This window comes from Mauremys reevesii, linkage group 24 (assembly GCF_016161935.1).
Source record: "Mauremys reevesii isolate NIE-2019 linkage group 24, ASM1616193v1, whole genome shotgun sequence".
Taxonomy (NCBI): Eukaryota; Metazoa; Chordata; order Testudines; family Geoemydidae; genus Mauremys; species Mauremys reevesii.
This window is the reverse complement of record NC_052646.1, coordinates 3450327-3462670: the sequence shown is the minus strand read 5'-3', so window position 1 is coordinate 3462670 and position 12344 is coordinate 3450327. Positions and strand designations below refer to the sequence as shown.

At 63.1% G+C, this 12344-nt stretch overlaps 1 protein-coding gene across 15 annotated transcripts in view; it reads right to left on the bottom strand.

The window, feature by feature from the left end:
* Window positions 1–203: 203 nt before the first annotated feature.
* Window positions 204–12344, bottom strand: part of ARHGEF11 (Rho guanine nucleotide exchange factor 11) — a 77409-nt gene continuing 65268 nt past the window's right edge. For 14 of the 15 annotated variants that reach the window (XM_039512798.1, XM_039512797.1, XM_039512796.1 and 11 more), the window contains 17 exons: window positions 11867–12054; window positions 11527–11673; window positions 10461–10540; window positions 9930–10055; window positions 9690–9807; window positions 9135–9313; window positions 8951–9026; window positions 8215–8382; window positions 7942–8029; window positions 7292–7399; window positions 6689–6771; window positions 6109–6360; window positions 5341–5715; window positions 4644–4736; window positions 2756–3015; window positions 2255–2440; window positions 204–1431 (listed from right to left, as the gene is read on the bottom strand). In XM_039512798.1, coding sequence (XP_039368732.1) covers window positions 1276–1431; window positions 2255–2440; window positions 2756–3015; window positions 4644–4736; window positions 5341–5715; window positions 6109–6360; window positions 6689–6771; window positions 7292–7399; window positions 7942–8029; window positions 8215–8382; window positions 8951–9026; window positions 9135–9313; window positions 9690–9807; window positions 9930–10055; window positions 10461–10540; window positions 11527–11673; window positions 11867–12054 — 2683 coding nt within the window. In that variant the 3' untranslated portion in view covers window positions 204–1275. The remainder of the gene's footprint in view (window positions 1432–2254; window positions 2441–2755; window positions 3016–4643; window positions 4737–5340; window positions 5716–6108; window positions 6361–6688; window positions 6772–7291; window positions 7400–7941; window positions 8030–8214; window positions 8383–8950; window positions 9027–9134; window positions 9314–9689; window positions 9808–9929; window positions 10056–10460; window positions 10541–11526; window positions 11674–11866; window positions 12055–12344) is intronic. The other variant, XM_039512795.1, reaches the window with a different exon arrangement.

Genomic DNA, 12344 nt, shown 5'->3' with positions numbered 1-12344 from the left:
AGCTCCCGGCTCTGGCCAGACACCCCTCTGGCTGGCAGGACTAACGGCCCAGCGAAGAGGACGGCTGGGAACAATTGACCCCGTCTCCCATGCTGCAGGGGGGGAGCAGGCCCCACCGGCGAAGGATCACACGCACGCCAGCCAGGGAAGAATATTTCACTTTTCTTTAAAAAAAAAAAAAAAAAATCTTTACCAGTAAAGGGAAGAAAATAAAACCGATTATACATCATGGAACAGCAAACAGTCAGTCCTCTAGCTAGTGTGTGTGTGGGATCGGGCCGCGGGCTGATGAGCCGGGGCAGGCCCAGGGCCTGGCCTCTGGCAACGCCGCAGCAGCCTGCAAATAGACAAAAGCTGATTGCGAAGTGGGGTCTTACCCTGAGCCCTCCCAGCTCCTCCCTCCAGCCACAGCAGTTGATCGGTGCTGCGCTGAGATCACCGTTAGGGCGATCGTATCCGATGGGCTGGGCTCCCCCGGCCCCAAGCAGCGCAGCAGAGACAATCCCCACGCAGCCTCCGACCCCTCCAGCCGGCTGATTGTCTCCAAGCAGCGCTGGGATTTTGCCATGGCAGACCCGGGCGTGGGGTGTCCTGTTTTCCCAGCCCACTGCCCGCCCTGGGGATCCAGCCATTCCAGTGGAGCAATGTGCGTTTTCCAGACAGCCCCTACCGAAAAGCCTCTGCCTGAAGGAGGGGGCAGCACATCTGCTGGAGGGAGAAAGGCCAGCTAATGCCAACAGCGTGTGCTCTGGCGTCACAGGGCTGGGGACACACAGCGAGAAGCCCAGAGGGAACATCTAGTGGTAAGAGGACCGGGCCACTTGGCATCTCGTTTCCCCAGGCTGGGCAGGGAGCGGGATAGTGGTAATGGCCATGTAATGCAGGGTCACGGGATACAGTCCAGTTATTTACAAGAACCCAATGCACATACATACATATTTATATCTGATCAGCAGAGAGGGCGGGCCGGGACCCACCGCGTGGGCTCCTCAGCACGGAGAGAAACAAAAAGTGCATTTCGACAGACTATATTCCAGCTCTCGTGTACAGGGACGACGCTTGTCCGTGGGGGGCACAGAGGTGGAGGCAGCGGTGGGGGCCCGGCCTGCCAGCAGCAGGCAGCATGCAGGGTGACGGGCACTCGCTCTCCAGGCAAAGGGCCGCCCAGCCCCATGGCTAGGACGAGACATCGAGATCAGCCGAAACTAACATGCGCTTCCCTGCAGGATTCCAGTTCTGGAAGCTTGGAGCAGTGGCAGCCTCCACGGGTCTGTTTCAACATTCGGGCTTCCCTATCTCCCAGGGGGCTTTCCCCAGGTTGGGTGGGTCCAGTGGGTGCCCTGCCACTCCAGCTTCCCAGCCATCTTTGGGGAGATCTCCTCCCTCGCAGGGCATTGGTGCAGAGGGGTTCCTCTGAGGGGGCTCGGCAGCCTGGAAGAGATGCAGAGAAGCAGGATTGAGAGGGATGGTCGGCAAAGCTCCAGGCTGCCAACCCACCCCCTGGTGCCTGTTACATTTAATTATATTATGGTCATTATTACCAAGAGCTGTATTCACCTCTTGGACCAGATCCTGTGCTCCACTTAGGACTAAATCAAGAATTGCCTCTCCCCTGGTGGGTTCCAGACTAGCTGCTCCAAGAAGCAGCCATTTAAGGTGTCAAGAAACTTGATCTCTGCATCCCGTCCTGAGTGACATGTACCCAGTCAATATGGGAGAGTTGAAATCCCCCATTATTATTGAGTTTTTTATTTTAACAGCCTCTCTGATCTCCCTGAGCATTTCACAGTCACTGACACCATCCTGGCCAGGCGGCCGGGGATAATCCCTGCTGCTATTCGAGCATGGAATTACTATCCAGAGACATTCTGTGGTACAGTTTGGTTCATTTAAGATTTTTACGTCATTTCATTCTGCGCTTTCTTTCACACCTAGTGCCACTCCCCCACCAGCACGACCTGGTCTGTCCTTGTTTTGTAGCCTGGTATTACTGTGTCCCATTGATTATCCTCATCCCACCAGGTGTCTGTGATGCCCTTTATATCAATATCCTCCTTTAACACGAGGCACTTTCATTCACCCATCTTATTATTGACACTTCCAGCCTTTGCTGGGTCCCGGCCCTGCTGCTGGCCCCCAGGAAAGTGAGTGGCCCAGAACCAAGCAGGGGAAGCACCGCGGTGGGAACAGCTCCAGGTCCGGGCAAGGGGTTCAGGGCGCGTTCAGTGGGGCTTGCGAGGTCCCTTCCGCTTACCGAGCTCGCTGGCTGCTGGGGTCTGCAGCCTCGCCGGGCAGGGGAGGGGCAGTGATCGCTGGCAGGGCTGGGCGGGCATTCCAGCCACCGGCTCATCTCCAGCGTGGTGACGCCCACCGGGGTGGTCTCAGCCGACGAACCTCTTCCCAGAGACCGCAGCAACTCGCGATGGGCCAGCTCCACGTCCTGAAGGAGCCAAGCGGGGGAGAAACAAGCCAGTGGCAACGGGGGCGTCAGACCTCTGCCCATGCCAGGCGCGCCCCAGCCCTGTCTCCCCTGGCCCCCCGCCGGCTCCGGCGACACCTGCAGGCTCCTCGCAGGTGTAACAGGGCCTTGGTGCCCCGCCAGTCTGGGCTCCGGCGGGGCGTTACCCTGCCTGGGTCCAGTTCCCCACCCTGTGGCACCGGATGCAGCTCCTCTTCCCTGCTCCCGTCACCTGGCAGAGCCAGGCCTGGCCCTCAATGGAAAGGATCCTTAGTCCCCCCACCAGCTCCCCCTCACCTTTAGCCTGGTGAGTTTCAGCGTGAGCTGTTCTATCGTCCGGAAGATCATGTCAACGTCCTGGATCACCAGGCTGGGGGCGGGCGGCTCGGGCGGTGGGGCCCCATCAAGGCTGCCGGGGCCCGACGTGCTGTCCTGGTCGTGCTGCCGGGAGCCGAGGGCGGGGCAAGGCGGGCTGGGGGGCTGCTCCACGGGGCTCGCTGGCGGCTCAGTGGAGGACTCTGCAGGGCCGGCAGGCATGCTGACGTAGAAGTAATTCCCTGCGTCACAGGGGAGCGGGGAGAAAAGCTGCTTAGCCTGTGAGTCCAGTACCCAGGGGACTCTGAGCTCCCTGTAGAAACCTACAGGGCCGATATGTTCAAAATCAGGGCCACTGACATCACTGAGACTCCTCCTTAGCCCTGTCGGCTTTCGGTTCTTACGGCAACGTTTTCACAAGTGCCACGTCCTGGTTTCAAAGCAGACGGTGCCTAGACCGGGGGGCAGCGTGGCCTAGTGTATAGAGCCCTGGACTGGAACTCAAGCATTCTAACCCCAGCTCTGCCATGGGCCTGCTGGGTGACCCCGGGGCGAGTCACCTCATTGCCACGTGCCTCAGTTTCCCCATCCGCCAAGCGGGGATGAAGATACCGACCTCCCTAGTGAAGCCCTTGGAGAGCTATGCCTGAAAAATGCTGGGGAAGAGGATTGCAACAGTTAATTCAGGTGATTCGTTATTCAGAACCTTAACCAGCCTCGAAAGGCAGTGGGGCTGAGGCCGAGTCGGGCACTTCTGAAAATTCCACCCTTCGACGAGTGCCCTGATGTGCCAGAGGGGGGGTACTCACCCCCCCTCGCCCAGCAGTGCTGCAAAAGCAGCCCCCTGATCCGTTACTACCGCACTGTTGATTTAGGTGCGTCACTGTCTGCAAATTCAGCCAGGATTCAGGTAGCGAATCCAGCTCCCTCTCCCGTAGCTGCATCCAGACAGATTCACGGAGTCCCAGGCCAGAGGGGACCATTGTGACCACCTCCTCCGACTCCTGCACAGCCAGGCCAGAGACCCGCCCCAAATAATGCCCAGAGCGGAGCTTTTAGAAGAACCTCCCATCCCCGACTCCAAAATGGTCAGTGACGGGGAATCCACCACCACCCTCGGCCAATTGCTCTAGCTGGTAAAAACTGACGCCGTATTTCCAACCTGAATGTGTCTCACTTCATCTTCCGGCCACTGGCTCATGTCAGACCCTCTCTGCTAGACTGCGGAGCCGACTATGAAATAGTCGTTCCCTGTGTAGGTGCCTGTAGACGCCATCACGTCTCCCCTTAACCTTCTCTTTGTTCAGCCAAACAGAGCCACGTCAGGGATTAAATAGCGCAGGGCCAGGAACTGATCCCCGTGGGCCCCCACTGGACAAGGCGCCGCTCCGTGACAGTTCCCCAGTCACACTTGGAGATCTATCAGCGAGCCAGTTTTTAATCCATTTAATGAACATCGTCCCAGCTTTTCAATCCAGAGGTCGAGCGGTACCAAGTCGAACGCCGTCCCGGAGTCCGAGCAGGGACTCATCTGAGACAGGGAAGCTGGTGGGCCAGCTCTGGGTACGTGCAGGGAGCCATTTTCAAACAGGCGGGCAGCGTTCTGCCTTGACCTGCCACCTACTGCGGTCGCCTCTCAGGCAAACAACTCCTGATGAAACCAGGACGGGACCAGGCCATCGAGGACCTGCCCAGTGGCACAGCAGGACCCTTCCTCCTCGGGCTGGGGATGGAACCCAGGAGTCCTGCCTCCCAGCCGCCCCTGGCCTGGCCAGCAGCCTCTCCCGCGCCTCCGCTCAGTCCCCCTGCGACCCCCTTTTCTAGCCTTCCTTGGGGCCCGAGGAAAAAGGGGGTTTGGTTTTTTCTTTACCATCTACATTAGCTCCGCCTCCTTCATGCAACTCAGTTTCTGATTGGCTGCTGTCTGCCAAGGGCGTGGCATCCTTAGTGCCCTCCACCTCAGCTGTGCAGAGACACCAGGGAAAAGAGCAGGGAGGGAAGAAGAGAAAATGTCGAGGGGGGGAGGTAGGGGGGAGAGAGAAATTGATTGATTGAAGGACTCAGAACCCAATCACCGGCTGTGCCCAGCGAAGCAGCTCGTGCCAGACGCCCAGACAGAGAAAGGAGGGTTTGCAGCAGCCCAAGGGTGGCAGATCTCATGCAAATCACCGGGCTCGCCAGGCGGGCAGGGATTTAGTGACAGAAGGAGAGCGGCCGCCCTAGGAGCCAGTCACTGACACGACTGGTCTGACCGCCCCTGCGCCCCAGGAGACGGGGCCGGACGGCGCCCCCGGGCTCGCAGCCTCAAGGGTTAACAAAGGACTGATGGACGCATCCAGCTGGCGCGTCCCCCCAGGGCTCTCTCCCCCCCCTCCTCCCCGCTGGACAGAGGGGAGGGGAACCACCGACAGGAGCCCGCTGGATTCCATGCGGTTCTGCCCCAGCACATGGCCATGCAAAGCGGCTGCTGTCCTGGTAGCCAAACCCAGCGGAGAAGAGTCCAAGGGCTGGTCCCTGCCCCCGAAGCCTGGAGGAGCCGCCCCCCGGAGGCCCCACCTTCCCCCTACCTTTCCGGACCACTTTGTAGCCGCCCTGCCCCTCCGCAGCCGGGGGCCTCTCCACTTCCTGGGACGCCTCCCGACCGCCGTCTGAACTCCAGCCCGTCTCCTCCACGCGCCCCGCGCTCGGCTGGCGCTCCGGCTCCGGCTCCGGCCTGCCGCTGGGCGAGGGGCCCAGGAGACCAGCCCTGTCCGTGGGGGGGCCGCCCCGCCCCGAGTGCTCCACCGACTGCTCCTGGCAGCCTGAGTCCTGGCTGGACAGCACCGAGTCCCAGGGCTGCGCGGCTCCTCCAGCCACCGAGGGCGTGGGGGTCAGGTCGTCCTCGGGCTCCGGGTCCCGGCAGGGCAGCAGGCTGCGCAGGATCAGATGCCGCAGGTTCTCCACTAGGAGGGGGAGAGAAGACGAGCAGGTTGGGCCGGGCCCTGGCAGGGAAGCCCCCACCTGGAGGGCTGGATGCAGGCTGGCTTCGGTGCCTACGCCTGCACCTCCTCGCTCAGCCAGAGGGGGCGCTGCGGAGCAACGCCAGGCGCTCCCCCAATCCTGACCCCCAACCCCCTGCACTCCCAGCTCAGGGCTTCTCCCCGCCCGGCTCAGCCTCCCGCTGCTCCTCTGCACGCACTGGGCTAGATGGCGGAGCCGGGAGACACCGCGCGCCTGTGTGCGCGATACGGGACGGGACGGCTCAGACCCAGGCTCTGGCTCAGAGAAGCAGCTGCCCTCCTCTCTCCCCAGGGATGGGCCCCCATTAGCAGCATCACGACCCAGCCTTCACTCACCGTCCTCCAGGGCCGATTCGGCCAGTCCCTCGGTCAACACGGGCCCCGGGAGGGGCAGGTGCATGCTGGGCCCCGGTGCCTCGGACACGCCAGCTTCATCTAACTCCGCAGAGCTCTGTGCCGGCACCGGGGCAGCCGGCGCCTCCTCCCCCTCTTCCTCCTCCTCCTCCTCCTCGCTGCCTTCGGCCTCCGGCTCCTCCGGCAGCACCGGATGCTTCCCCTTGCCCAGGAAGTCGGTGGGATTGTCATCCGCTGGGCAGGGGCGAGAGATCACAGAGGGCGTTTGGATTAGGCGGTGACGGAGGGCCAGGCCCAGAAAGGGCGGGGGGTGGGGAGAGTGGCTAGGGGCTGGAGATCAGAGCGAGCCGAGCGTGCAGCGGGAACTGGGGTCCTGGCGTGGGGCCGGTCAGACACCTAGATCCTCGCACAGGGGGTTCCCATTACCACCCCACATGCTCCCCTTGCGCCACCTACATATGAGCTGCTGCTCCGGGCCCCACAGGGGCGGCTGGAGGCTGCTGGCTGTCTCAGCCCCCTGGCAGAGGGAGTGGGGGGCGCCCCGGCGGGGAGGGCAGCTCACCTGAGGAGACGTCGTCCACCTCCGCCCCGGAGCTGTCGGCTTGGGAGAGGATCGGGGAGACGTCGGGGTCCTGCAGCACCAGGCTGCGGGGACAAGAGCCGAGTTAGACGGGCAGTGGCAGGGCAGCCGAGCGGCTGGGGGCCAAAGCGAGGGCCTAGGCGGGACCGCGGAGCAACGGTGACTTGGCTGGAGGCTTCACTTCACCCACAGGATCGGGGCCTTAATTACCGACGGCTCTGAGCCACCAGCCGCTCTAGCAGCCGGGAGGGACTCGCCCTGCAGACACGGGGCAGCCGCCCAGCCTCAGGGGGAATCGAACCTGGGTCCCTCGAGATCTAAACGGCAGCGTGAGATTCGCAGGGCTCTAGTCACGGCCCGGCCGCTGGAGGGGGGCAGTGAGCCAGCCTGGGGCTGGGGGGGGAGTCTGCTCTGTTCCCGGGTCAGCCAGGGCAGGCCTTGGAGATCCCCAAGTGCTCCGAGCAGGAATGGAGACCTGGCCCCGCCCCCACCCCGGCCCTGCTGCCCCCCAGCCTGAGCTTCTAGGCCAGACCCCAGGGCCCCGCGGCCAGGATGTCCCCATTTCCCCGGGGTGGCGCCGCTCACCTGGACGGGGCCGGCCTGTGGATGGGCAGCTCCCGGGCCCGGCGTTTGGGGGGGGAGGTGGCGTTCCGCATGGCGCTCTGCACCGCCTCCTCCAGCAGCTCCATCCACCTGCCAGGCCGAGGAGAGGGGGCGTTACGGCCCCGGCACCCACCGGCTGCGGCCTGCTCCGAGACCCCCCGGCAGAGCTCCACCCCCTCACACAGATGGGACTGCACCAAGGGGGGGCACCCGAACTCCCAGCTCTGCCAATGCCCCTCACTCCCGACCCGCAGCCCCCTGTTAGTCCTGCCCTGCCCCCCCCAGCTCTGCCGATACCCCTCACTCCCGACCTGCAGCCCCCTGCTAGTCCTGCCCTGCCCCCCCCCAGCTCTGCCGATACCCCTCACTCCTGACTCACAGCCCCTGCTACCCCAGCCCTATGCTCCCCCCCACCAGCTCTGCCGATGCCCCTCACTCCTGACCTGCAGCCCCCTGCTACCCCAGCCCTGGGCTCCCACCCCCCAGCTCTGCCAGTGCCCCTCATTCCTGACCTGCAGCCCCCTGCCACCGCAGCCCCAGGACGTGCTAGTTACCTTGGTGCGTGGACTCCTCTCATCCCCCCAAGGACCGTCCCCCAGCCCCTCCCTCTCCGCCCATCGTTACACCCTTACGTGTTTTTCTCCGAGGGCGTCAGCGCCACCAGCTCGTAGATCTGGGGCCCCAGCTCCGAGGTGCAGATGATGAAAAGGGCTCGTTTGTCTGTGCACAGAGGAGAGACAGGAGGCTACAGGGAGCGGTCGGGCACCGCAGCCTACGGGGCTCTGCTTCGGAGCTGTTCCCAAGCCCACGCCCCCCCGGGGGCAGACAAGATTCCCCCTCCCCATCGATGCCCGCGCCAGCCGCCCGCCTGGGCGGAGCACCCCCGGGCCTCTCCCGCTCGCTACCTGTGGCCACGGAGCGGATGAGCATGGAGTTGAGCTTCAGGACGGGGCTGAAGGTCTGCTTGGTGTCTGAGGAGCCCGGCGCCGTCTTGCTGTGAAATTTCAGCACCAGCTTCTCGTCCTGTTTCTGCAGCAGCACCAGGAGGTCCTCCAGCAGCAGCACGTGCAGATCTGCACAGGCCAGACGCAGACCCGGTCACCCAGCTGCTCTGGTTCCCCCTCTACGGTGAAGCGGGAGCCAGGCTGCCCCACGGGCGCTAAGGGACAGGCCAGATCCACCCCTAGGCAGGGATTTGCAAACCTCCTTTGGCTGCAGACTCTCGCTGGAAGTCAAAAGAACTCAGGCACCTAACTCCCACGGGCTCCTCCCCCCAGCCCAGCCCCAGAGAACAGGGACCAACCGGCTCATCAGCGTCCTCTGCAGGGCTCATGGGGAGGGAGCAACACACAGGCCTGAAGACGAGTCACCCCCACTTTAGATCCCCAGGCTGTCCTGCCCTGCTGCGTCGCCCCACCCCCACCCCCGGCTCTCTGGGGGCCAGTCGAGAAGGCGGAAAGCTGACCCCTGCTGGGGCAGAACGGTGCAATTGGGGCTCCCCCTAGTGGAGGATCCCCAGCGGAGAAAAGCCTGCTAATGCTAGCGGCTAATAGAGTTACCCCCTGCAGCTCCTAGGAGACCAGCTCTCGGGGGTGCGGGTTTTGGACAGAAGGCAGAGGGACGTGTCAGGGAGGTACGTACCCAACGTCTTCTCCTTGCTGATGCGCCAGCTCAGAGCCCCCTCGTGGATCATGCGCCGGGAGGTGAGGTCGAGGTTCTGGGCACAGTGGGGAAGGCACGGTTAGTTGCTGGCTCTCCCCTGCTGGGGATGCGGGGAAATCAGGGCAGAGTCCCGCCCCTGTCCCCGCTCCCAGCCGGGCGGTACCTTGAACTCGGCCGCCAGCGGGTTGCTGGTCCGCTCCAGAGACGTGGCATCCAGGCGTTTCTGGTAGGCCTCCAGCCGGTGCCGGTTCTCCGCCCGCTTCACCGCCTCATTCACGTACCTGAGGATCTCCCGGCACTGGTCGCGGGCACGGCACAGCTTCTTGTGCTCCGGGGTCCCGCCTGCGGGCGGACAGAGGGCATAGGGAGGGCGAGGCCGCGCTGGAGGTTCTGGTCGCTCTCTCTCTCTCTCACACCGGGGCGAAACACCCTGGATTTCAGGGGCAGCGGCGCCCACCTAACGGAGTGGGCGCAGGCCAGTCGGGCTCACCGTTCTGGGGGAGACAGGGCTACGGCAACGGCCGTGTCAGCTCCCAGGCACCCACCTAGTCCCGCCCTGGGCCGAAGCCCATCGGGCCACGAGGAAGGGCTGCTGCTGAGTTCTGTGGGCTAAAGCCGCCTGCCCACCTGGCGGCCATCAGCAAGGCAAGCTCCCCGCACTGCCCTGCCCCATGGAGTCCCCCCTGCAGGGAAGAGCCGCAGCTCGGCCCCCCCGTACCGTCCGTGTGCTTGAGGATATTCTCCAGCAGCAGCGGGTACTTGGTCAGGCGCTGCATCTCGGAGATGATCAGGTCCTTCAGCTGCAGGCGTCGGCACTGCGGGTTGCTCTCGGCTTCCTGGGATGGGGGGAGACAGAGGGAGAGAAAGCGCTGCAGCCACCGCGTGCGGGAGGGGACACGGCTGGGCGGAGCTCCAGCCGGGGGACTGGGGGAGAGGAGGTCAGCAGAGCTCGCGGTACCTGCATGAAGATCTGGAAGCGGGTCTCCTTGCGCTGCTTGGTTTTGATCAGCTCCAGGGCAATGGACTGGTATGAGCAGAAATCAGCTGCCACCTGCTGGATTTCCTCCCGCGCCGGCCCGTCGAACTGGGGGTGGGGAAAGACAAAGGACCAGAGCTGAGCTGTCAGCCCCTCAGCACCAGCCGGGACCCCCTCGCCCCAAAGGCCTAGAATCTTGTCTCTGACAGTGGCCAGCACTAGCTGCTTCAGAGGACGGCATAAGCTGTTCGCATGAGCTGTAGCAACTTTGGATATTCTTGTTCTCCCCAGAAATGTCCAGTCCCTCTCTGAACCCTGCTAAGTTCTTGGCCTCAGCACCATCCAGTGGCAGGCAGTTCCACAGGCTAATCACATAGCAAGTGAAAAAGCCTTTCCTTTTATTGGTTTTGAATGTGCCGTTTGTTCATTTCACTGCGCAGCTGCTTGGCCTTCAGCGCCAGGAGACAGGGAGACCCCCCAAACCCACCATCCCGGTAGCTCTCCCGGCCCTACCCGAGAAAGCATGAGATCCCCGATCTCTTTGATGATTGGTCCTTCTTCTCGGAGCTTCTTCATGGATTCAGACAGAGAATCTGAACAAGGATGGGAAGGGGGAACGGGGATAAGTAAAGGGGGAGTGAGGGAAAGGAGAAAGAAATTAAATACGTCCTCGTCTAACGAGGAAGGGCAGCATCCCCCTGCCCGGGAGATCTGCCGACCTACATTCCACATAGAACATTCCTACATTTCAGATGTAACCCACCGCCATGTACCCAACACCATGTGGCCAGCCTCTCTCGTCATGTCCCTGTGAGCTCCTCCCCCCGAAATCCTTTCCAACAGCCCCTCCGGTGCATGTCTCCTACGCTCAGCCAGCAGCGGGTACCCTGGGAGCAGTGGCCATTCCTGGAACGAGCTGCCTCCATTCCCAGCAGCAGGCGCCCAATGACGGAGAGGCATGGACAGGCCCGCACAGGCGCGTCTCAGTCATTTACCATCAAGAGGCTGCAGCTACCCTGGCTTGTATGTTTAACGTGTCTGCCCCAGAGCCACACGCTGCCCGACTATTGTCTGGTACTGGAGCCAGCCTGGACAGGTGACCATAGAGACAACAGGGAGCGTCTACACAGCCAGCAGCAGAGAGTCCGAGTGGCCAGGTTGACAGACTCAGGATCGTGGTCCAGTGCTAAAACTGGCCGCGTCGGCGTCAGGCTCTGAAGCCCGTGGGGTGGGCTGGAGCCGCAGCGTGGCTGTTTTCACGCCCCCGAGCCCGCAGAGCCGTGGAGACGCCCCTCTAGAGTCACAGAGTTCAAGGCCAGAAGAGACCAGCAGAGCAGGCCAGCAAACAGTCGGGGATCCAGGCCTTCCAGCCCCCGAGGGGAGACAACGCTAAATCCCCTTGGGACCGGCCGCCGGCAGCGGCAGACGCGTTAACCTGGGACACTTGGGATTCAAATCGCTGTTCTCGGCGCAAACTCCAGGGGGCGGCAGCGGGCGGGCCCACGGGCCGGGCCTTAAAGAGACAGGCACCGGGGATTTCGAGCCGGAGATTCGGGGTGCAGGGGATTCAGTGGCTTACTGTGGATGTCGATCAGGTCCGGGAGGTTGGGGAAGAGCAGCCCCAGCTCCTCCCGCGACAGCAAGTTCTCCCTCTTCATCCGCTGGTAGAAGAGCACGTCCAGGACTCGGAGGATCCGCAGGTGAGACGCCTCCGTGGCAAAGAGCTCTGCCCCCCGGCGGGAGAGAGGGAGGGGTTCAGAGACAGGCCGGCGCTCAGCTCCCCCACCCTGGGCCCCACACTTCAAGCAAAGCCACCAAATGGACCAGCTCTGTCCTCCCCCAGACCTGCCCAGGGCCTGCCATTCCCAGCAGGGGTCAGTCCCCCCGCACCCAGGGAAGAGGAGCAGCAGGATCCTCACCGTTGATCACCTCCTGGCGGTCTATCTCCCTGTGGTTCAGGTAAGCCATGACCTCCCGGCCGACAGTGTGCTGCCAGTTCTGAGAGTCCGGCTCCGGCTCCAGGTCCGACAGCTGGCCCAGGTCATCCTCCAGCAGGTGGGGGAGGAAGGAGTCGGTGCCGAAGCCCAGACTGGGGGACTCGATGCTCCTGGGAGGATATTGGGGGGGTGGGGGGGTTACTCCCTGCAGCTGTGCATGGACCCCATGCGGTGCCCCTACCCCACTCCCACCCCAGCTGACATGCAGCCAGCTCGAACCAGGGACCGTCACCCCGAAGAGCATAAACCTCCAATGCTTGAGCTAAAAGGCTAACGCTCCCTAGCAGGCAGCGCTAGCAGACCCGTTAACCTCTCACGTGACCCAGCCACTGGGGGCGGGGGGAGAGAGGGGGCCCCAGACTCGCCTTCACCCCCTAACGTGTGGGGTCCTCTGGAAGTC